Source organism: Mesoplodon mirus (assembly GCF_964341445.2).
Source record: "Mesoplodon mirus genome assembly, chromosome: 15".
Classification (NCBI taxonomy): Eukaryota; Metazoa; Chordata; class Mammalia; order Artiodactyla; family Ziphiidae; genus Mesoplodon; species Mesoplodon mirus.
Window position 1 is genome coordinate 70,768,216 of NC_138991.1, and position 9,132 is coordinate 70,777,347.

Sequence of the window (9,132 nt, forward strand, 5' to 3'; positions counted from 1 at the left end):
CAGTTTCTAAACTTGTCCTGAACACTGAGAGCAAGCTTTCCCTTAGGAAAGCAGGCAAAAGTGCGCCCTAGCGTAGCCAAGTTGGGGGTAACACACACACTCTGAAAACGCGGCGCCATCAATAAACCTTTCATGCCCGGCGGCTTTCGCGCACCCGCGAGACAGCCCCGCCCCGAGAGTCGGGGGACGGGACTTGCGAAGTTTCGCCCAATCAGAGGCCCCACCTAACGTCGGGCCGGAGTCGGTGACCCAGATTGACCAATGAAGACTCAAGCACGGATTTGCCGTGGTCTTCTGGGAAAGCGTCTCTCCCGGAAGCCGCCTCGCCTCTGACACACCTGGGCGGTGCTAGCCTGCGGTCCGCCGTCCCACTGGCTGGCACAGCTGCCCGTCACGGGGCGGGGGCGAAGGCCGTGCACTTGCGTCTGTGCGAACTGGCGGGCCGAGCGCGGGAGTCCGCTGAGGCTCCGACCGGATCAGGCGGTTGCTGGGAGGAAGGGGTTTGTTGGAGGCAGCTTTTACTGGGCCGCCTCGGGCGAGCAGCGGAGGAGCGCGGAGCCTCGGCGGGCCCGGCCCAAAAGTCCTCTGTGCCGCGGCCCGCGTGACCGGAGCCGCCCACGCCGACCTGCGCCGACCAGGGTCGTTTCGCCCACGCCTACCCAGCTGACTGAGGCCCACGCTGTCCGGTGCTGACTAGGGCCGCCGCCCCGCTGTCACTCCCGTGCAGGTAGGTCCCCCACGCAGGTCGGTGCCCCCCACTCAGGTAGGTAACCCCCACCCAGCGCAGGTAGGTGCCCTCCGGGCAGGTAGGTAACCCCGTGCAGGTGAGTGCCCCCTGCTCAAGTAGGTGACCCGCGCGCAGATGGATGACCCCCGCGTAGGTAGGTGACCCCCGCAGGTAGGTGACCCCGTGCAGGTAAGTGCCCCCTGCTCAAGTAGGTGACCCCCGCGTAGGTCGGTACCACCCAGCGCAGGTAGGTGGCCCCCGCGTGGTGGGGATGCCGGCTGGTCCCGCAGCGGGTCTTGGGCCGGTCGCAGCCCCGCAGGAGCGACCTCTCTCCCTGCGGACGCCCTGGCGGGCAGCTGGTTGAGCTGCGTTCGGGAGGCGGAGGCCCGAGGTGCTGGGGAATCGCGTGGACGCCGGTTGATGGGGAGTCCAGCGAGGGAGACGGGCCCGCAGCGGGAAATGGCAAACTGCTGTCCTTCCTGGAACCTTGAGCCCCAGACTGGACCCTAGAAGGGCAGGAGCCAGTGAGAGGACCGCGTCGTCCCGGCAACAATTTCTTGTAGTGACAGATCAGGGGTGTGACCTCCATCCACACGTAAGTTTTCTTTTCTCATTAGTGAAGTTGTTACAGTAACACCCTCATCCGTTCTCGGTGACCATTAAAGGACGTGGTGTACGAATGTAAAGCACTAGGAAATAGGAGCTTGGAGTGAGTGTTTGCGAGGCTGGACTTGAGGTCCCTGAGGGGGTGGCAGGACCCCGCATCAGCGCTGGGCACCCAGCGCTGCTTTCTAGGTGGGAGCTCCCGCCCAGCCTGGCTAGTTCTCTGCTGGAGGCTCAGGCCTACACCTTCCTCCGCCCTTAAGAGTGCCTGACTCCTTCCCAACCCTGCCTGGGATCTTTTATCTCTTTCATAAGATGATTTTTTTTTTTAAGGTTGTTGAAATTTAAAAAAATATTCAGTATTTAAGTTTGTAAATCTAAACCCATCCACTATTTTAGTAATGTTGTCCTGTGTTGGATTTTTGTTTAGTGAAATATTTTAATCGTGCAAAAAAGAATACAGCTATAATAGCTGTACCATACCCTGAGAAAAGGTAATAATAATTTTTCTTTGTGCTTTTGGACCTTTTTTTAAGGAAATGTGACATTTTGGCTACAGTTGCAATTCTAACTTGCTGCCACCACCCCGCACCCCATAGAATGTCTTCCATCTGGCCTGTCTTTCCTCGGCTCACGGGGCTCCCCTGTGCTCCCAGGAGCTTGGCACGAGCTTAGCTTCTCATTCCAGTCAGCACCAGCTTAGCTTCTTAGAGCCCGTCATGAAGACTGTGGCCACCATGTTGGTCCTGTCCTGTGCTCATGGCATTTGTTCTCTTACCCTCTTAGGAAACCTGCCTCCTCCCTCACAGACCCTGTAGGTGAGCTGAGGATAGACTGGCCTTTGTTGGGCCACTGTTCCCTTCCCCGGGGTGCAGTGTCTTTACCCGCTTCTGTAATGTTTTTTTTTTTTTTTTTTTTTTTTTGGCCGCACCGCGCAGCATGTGGGATTTTAGTTCCCCGACCAGGGATTGAGCCCGTGCCCCCTGCAGTGGAAGCTTGGAGCCCTAACCACTGGACCGCCAGGAAAGTCCCTTTACCCTCTCCTCTAGGGCAGTCACAGCTGTTCCATGCTTCCAGGAAAAAGTGGCCTTCCACTATCAGATGTACTATAGCTTATAAAACGAAACCGTTAAAATTCATAGTAATAGCTACCACTGCGGACCATGTGGGTCTCAGGCTTTTTAACTAAGCACGAGGTGTACACGGCTTCTTTTCATCCAACATTGCTGTTATGCACAGCTGGGAATGGTCCCGTTTAAAGTTTAAAGAGCGAACTGAGGCCTAGTCAGACCAGGCGTCAGCAACAGTGTGCGCCTAGAATCATCTCTCCACCATGTGTAGTTGTTCTGCCACCAGCAGAGGAGGAGGAGTATTCGTTTGTCCGGCAGGATGGGCAATGGCCTTCACACAGGGTCTCTTCCACCTTCCTACCCCACAGCCCGGCTCCCCCAGGTACAGGAAGCACCTGGGTGGAGACCTTCCTCAGCGGGGCCAGAGATGGCGTCTGTGGACTTCAAGACCTACGTGGACCAGGCCTGCCGCGCCGCTGAGGAGTTCGTGAACGTGTACTACACCACCATGGACAAGAGGCGGCGGCTGCTGTCCCGCCTGTACATGGGCACGGCCACCTTGGTGTGGAACGGCAACGCCGTCTCGGGACAAGAGTCCTTGAGTGAGTTTTTTGAGATGCTCCCTTCCAGTGAGTTCCAAATCAACGTGGTAGACTGCCAGCCCGTTCACGATGAAGCCACCCCGAGCCAGACCACGGTCCTCGTGGTGATCTGTGGGACAGTGAAGTTTGAGGGCAACAAACAGCGGGACTTCAACCAGAACTTCATCCTGACAGCCCAGGCCTCGCCCAGCAACACGGTGTGGAAGATTGCCAGCGACTGCTTCCGGTTCCAGGACTGGGCCTGCTAGTGGCGTGGGGAGACACCCCCAGACTGAACCCTGTGCTCCCTCGCGTCCCAGGGGCCCTTTTCTCGGCGTACACTTGTTTGTCATAGCTGCCTTTTCAAAGTAGTAAAATTCTCTATTTTTCTACTTGCCCAGTAGAGACCCTGTCTCTGGAAATTCTGACGAATAAAACGATAATATGAATGTTGCTTCTTTTCCCCTCGCCTGATGTGTTTGGTAGGTTTTGGGGAGGGGGAGCAAGAGAAGGAGGGTTAAAGGCGCCAAGCTCAGCAGAAGGCACTGCAGGGGCTGAGGTCCAGGGCCGAGCACCTGCCCCAGGCACAGGTGTGCACACAGGTGTACGAGAGCCGGGCTCACAGCCTGCACACACAGGAATCCGTTGGGACACTTTGAAAAATCACCAGGCTGCACATCCCAGACCAACTACTTCTGAATATCTGAGGGTGGGGCTGGCATTGGCATTTTACAGAAACAACCTAGCTGTCCATTAGGACACTTTAGAGCACATCAGAATCCCGACGAGGTGCTGGGCCCTCCCTTAGCACCTGCGCTGGGAGTTACATGGATGAGAACAGGTGAGATACCTGGAGTTAGCTAATAATTGCTTGTAAGTGAAGCAGCTACATTGACTACTCCCTTACAAAGAGAAGGAGGAGAACTGCTTTTAAGAGGAAGAAGTACTGAGGTGGGGCTGGGGGGCATTAGAATTGGATGCTGGTTTTATTGACCCTGAGGACCAACCCCAACTGCTTTTCTCCAAAGTAAAGAAAGAGAAGAAAACTAGAAGTTTCCATCATCCTTTGATTAATAGATGAGATCTTGTGGACACGTGGCTTCCCCAGGTAAATCTGTGACGAAAGTTTGGGCTAGGGGTGTGGGTTAGGATTAGGAATGGGGGAATTTGATGTGTAGGCTGCACAGATAGCAGGGACCTCTAGCCTCGGGCTGTGGCGTCCACTGGGGATGGCTGGGCAAGGTGGGCATTGCTGCTGTGTCGGGAAGGATCTCCCTCCCCTCTGATAGAGCAAAAGGGGCCTGACCCTGGGGATTGGACGGAGAGCTGGTGGGACAGGAACAGGGCAGGAGGCAGGACAGAGGCTGCTGTACGGGGGGGCAGCTTGTACTTAAGGGCAAGCCCTGGTCAGTTTCCCTGGCTGAGATGCAGGCCTGAGCCTGGAGCTCTGCCTGGGGATTGTCTCGGGCGCTGGGTGATTGGGCCCCTGGGAGAGGCTAAGAGGAAGGCGGACATGGTCCTCAGGATTCATAGAGTTGCTAGGGGAGCAAGAGCCCCCCCAAGAGCAGGAGGTCCATTCTCCAAGGCCAGATCTCAGCAGTGTTGGGGGCCTCAGAAAACCCACTCCAGTGCCCCAGGAGACAAAAGATCCCAGGTTCAGAGACAGCCAACTCCTCTTACAGAATGCTCACTTCCAAAGGCTCATGACTGAGAAACTCAGAGGTGATGGAGGTGGGCACAGGGGGCCAGAGGGGCTCCAGCCCGGCTGAGGGGGTCCAGGCACAGAGCCTTCTAACACTTGAGGCTTCGTGGGTATTTAGGTGAATGCAGGACTGTCTTATCTACAAGTGAGCACGTGTCATCAGGGTGTCCCCACCGAAGGGCATAAACTGCCCTGACCCCATCCCACTGAGAGCTCGGTCAGACATCACTTGCTCTGTGGGTGGACCAAGCACCCTGGTTTGCCCAGGACTGGGGCATCCCAGATGAGGCCATCAATGCTATGATCAAGAAAGTTCCAGGAAAACTGGAACTAGCTGGTTACCCTACCCTCAGCCCAATTTCTGCCATAGACTAGTAAACTCTAAACAGTACGGTGGCTTCTAGAAATAGCGAGGAGCGGAGCGGGGTGGGCCCATTAGTGCTGGGAGCAGGAGGGCATCAGGCTGCCCCACTGGGGCTGGTGAGCGGACGTGTCCCCCAGCCACTTGAAGTGTGGCTCGTGTGACTGGGACACTGGGTTTATATTTTATTCTAGTTAATTTCAACTTGAATAACCATGGTGCTTGGTCCCTACTGTACTGGTGCAGAGATAAAGAGGAATGCTGGTCCGGAGACAGGTGGCTGGGGCCTAGGCGCAGGCCCAGGTGACAGAGGGGACATGTGCCCCTTCTTAGCTGGAATGGGCCTCAGAACTGACCAGGTTGACATGAAGCACAGATCCCCGCTGCCGTCTCCTAAGGAGAGAATTTTGTCCTGCCCATCAGGAGGCGAGGCCAGAAAGACCTTGTTCCTCGGTTTCCCAAGCACATCAGTGTTACTGAACTCAGCTCCAGATGCCCAATGCTTGAAAGTCAGTACTCAAGAGGGAAGTGTTGGTAGAAATGGAAAATGTTGTTTTGATCAGAAAGATGGCAATCTGGGGAGAAGGCAGACTCGTGTCCTGGAAATCCACCTCTAAAGATGCTGCTCCGCCATGAAACGTTTTTTTTTTAATTCTTTTTTAAAAATTAACTTATTTTTTATTTATTTTTTTGGCTGCGTTGGGTCTTCGTAGCTGTGCGTGGGCATTCTCTAGTTGCAGCGAGCGGGGGATACTCTTCGTTGCGGTGCACAGGCTTCTCATCACGGTGGCTTCTCTTGTTGCGGAGCACGGGCTCTAGGTGCACGGGCTTCAGTAGTTGTGGCACGTGGGCTCAGTAGTTGTATCACGCCAGCTCTAGAGCACAGGCTCAGTAGTTATGGCACATGGGCTTAGTTGCTCTGCGGCATGTGGGATCTTCCTGGACCAGGGATCAAACCCGCGTCCCCTGCATTGGCAGGCAGATTCTTAACCACTGCACCACCAGGGAAGTCCCTGCCATGAAAGTTTTAAAGGGAAAAGGGGACGTAATGTCAGTTAATCATGGAGCTAGGGTATCAGACTCGTAGCCATCTCCCACAGTGTGCAGGCTTGTCAACTCCTCATGATCTTTACTTTTTATTTACAAAAATTTTTTTGGCCGCACCATGCAGCTGGCAGGATCTTAGCTCCTCGACCAGGGATGTAACCCAGGCCCCGGCAGTGAAAGTGCCAAGTCCTAACCACTGGACCACCAAGGGATTCCCAATGTGATCTTTTATTTAGGTGCTGTCTTGTTCACAGTTTATTTGTGCCATTACTGAGGGGAAGTTAGGGAATAGATCTGTACACCTGTTAATTATTCTTCATTTTTCTTTCTTTGATCTACGGAAAGAACCAACAGGTTAGGCAAGGTACGGTGTGATCAGAATTCGATAGGTGTGCTAGGGCAGGAGATGAGTAGAGCATGGGGGCGCCTAGTTTAAGTTTAGTGACAATATAGCTTTGCTAAAGTGACAACACAAAAGGGTGCCCCTTCGGAGAGCTCTTTCCTGCCAAAAGCTGCTTACATCAGGATCTCACCTGCTTCCTCCTTGAAATGAGGCACAAGATGGGCTTGAAACTTCTCCGGGAAAACCACCCTAAAGTAAATATAGATGCACCTTGGATCCAGACATGAAGACACTCCCTGCCTGTCCTCTGCCACCGTCCTGCTTGCGGCCTCGCAATTACTGTTGAGTTGTCGCCTCCCGGTTCGGAGAGGCAGGTGTGACGGGATGGGTCAGTCGGCTTATTTACTGTGACTTGTATGAAGTGTGAACATTGCCTTCTAACTAAGGCCAGGTGGGAGGGGAAAGGACACGGCTCTAACCTGAATCTCCTGCTTTAACCTGAAGATGAGCTATTTCACGGTCCCTCTAAGGAATGGTGTGCACGTATGTGTGTGTGCACACCTGCTGCAGCTCTTCTTGCGCTCCTCTCCTGCAGGCCCAGCCAAGGCAACTGGGCCCTCCCCTCCCACCAGGTGTCCCCTCCCTCAAACACTCCCCCAGCCAACCCCCAACACACAAGCCTGTTGTGGTTTTATTCAGAATTTCAGAACCAGGGCCTTCAATAGCGCAAAGAAAAAGATTGTTAAAAGCTAGCATTCAGGCCTGCACTTCAGCACAGCAGGGGCTCGCAGCCCCGCAGAAGGGGGCTTGAAAAGAAGAGGCAGACCTGTCCGTGATACGAATGTGAAACAATCTTTGAGTTTCTTTGGTCGTCAGAAAAGGAAGTTCAAACACTTTGTGGAATATTGACAACAGTTGTCACAGGCAGCGAGAACAACATCCCAAGAACTGCTCAAGGTACTTTTCAACCTCATTTTACAGATGAGGAAACTGCTTTGTGGTTTTTTTTTTTTTTTTTTTTTTAAAGATTCCATATAGGCTTGCTCTGTTTGCACGGACTTTCTGGAAGCATTGGCAAAAACGTAAGGACAGCTGTCCTTAGGGATTGGGTTCTAGGGTTTTAACGTGGAGACAAGGCATTTGCTGCCGAATGTCCTTGGACTTCATTTTTTATACAGTGCGCCCATCTTGTTTTTTAAATTAAAAGCTCACCTAAGAATCAGGACTCTGTTTTCGCAGCCAGAAGTAAGGGGTATTCAAGTTGCGGGCACCTCGAGGAGTGGCCTTTTCCCCCACAGAGTGGCCGACCTGTGCCTGACCTGACCAGTTAAGTCTCCAAGTAGATGCTGCTTTGAAACATCCTGAGTTCTCGCAAAAATGGATGTTTTAAACATTTAAAAATCACCACCTAGGCTTGTGAGAAGTTAGTGTAAAGTCCGGATATTTTGCCCAAATTGAAGGCAGGTGAAGACGTGCCCAAACTCAGACTCTTGATGGAGCCCCAGCTGCCCTAATACGCTTGGCCTGACGCACCGGAACCTGACCTCGCGGTGGACCGCACAGCCGAGACCGCGGAAGAAAACCTCGCCCGACCTGCCGCCGCGACGCCGCCCAGAGGGTTGGAGGGAAAGCCAGGCTGACCCACTCAAACCGCGCGACCAGCAGCCCGAGGCCTGGACGCAGGAGCTGCCTCCATCCGTCCGCCTGCCACTAAGGCGCGCTTCCGGGCGCACGCAAGGCGGCTGACATCATCATCAGGCGACGGCCCAGGACCAATCGGAAGATTGACTGTGACAATCTGAGATTATGCCAGCCAGTGGGCGGTGAGTATCTCGGAAACTGAGGCCCCAGCCCCGCCCCTCCTCAGCGTCGGGTGGGCGGGGCGGCCGACGGAGGGCGGGGCACAGCTTCTCCGCCCCTCCCTGGGCAGTTTAGAATTTGATGTGGTGAGTTCCTTCCAGTCTGGTTCTATAGATTTGCTTTTAAATCAGATCATTTCCTGGGTAAAATAGCGTACCTTCTTTATTCATTATAATATAGTGAGCATTGCATCAAACAATTCAACATTTTTCCAGCTTTAAGTTTGACACATTGTCTATCTTTAAAGTGTACATGATGATTTGATAAACATATACATTGTGGAATGATTACCACAAGTTCCAGTAAACATTTTTTTAAATGTGCATGGATATATTATAAATTATTCAGTTGTCTCCTTTTGGGCGAGTAGATGGTTTCCAAATTTTCACTAACATAATTACCTGAAAGTTGTTCACTCCACTTCCTCAGGATGGCTACAGGGTGTTACTTGGAGATAAACATCTATTCCAACTGCCCCTGAAATTGCATTTCCCATGCAAACTTCTGCGACATCACAGATTATGTTTAACTTCGGGTCAATTTGTTGTATTCATTGGTTTATCATTGCTTTTTATAGTATTCTTTTTTTTTATATAGTGTTTATTTTTACTTGTTGACAGTTTGCTTTATTTATTTATTTATTTATTTATTTTTGGCTGTGTTGGGTCTTCGCTTCTGTGCGAGGGCTTTCTCCAGTTGTGGCGAGCGGGGGCCACTCTTCATCGCGGTGCGCGGACCTCTCACCGTCGCGGCCTCTCTTGTTGCGGAGCACAGGCTCCAGACGCGCAGGCTCAGTAATTTTGGCTCCCGGGCCCAGCCGCTCCGCGGCATGCGGGAT

The 9,132-nt window shown here is 53.1% G+C and overlaps 1 protein-coding gene across 1 annotated transcript; it reads left to right on the forward strand.

The window, feature by feature from the left end:
- The first annotated feature begins 409 nt into the window (after positions 1–409).
- On the forward strand, positions 410–3,435 carry NXT1 (nuclear transport factor 2 like export factor 1). The gene is made up of 2 exons (XM_082644103.1): positions 410–727; positions 2,769–3,435. Exon 2 carries the CDS (start codon positions 2,828–2,830, stop codon positions 3,248–3,250), a length of 423 nt encoding a protein of 140 aa, XP_082500229.1. The 5' UTR covers positions 410–727; positions 2,769–2,827; the 3' UTR covers positions 3,251–3,435.
- Positions 3,436–9,132: the final 5,697 nt, after the last annotated feature.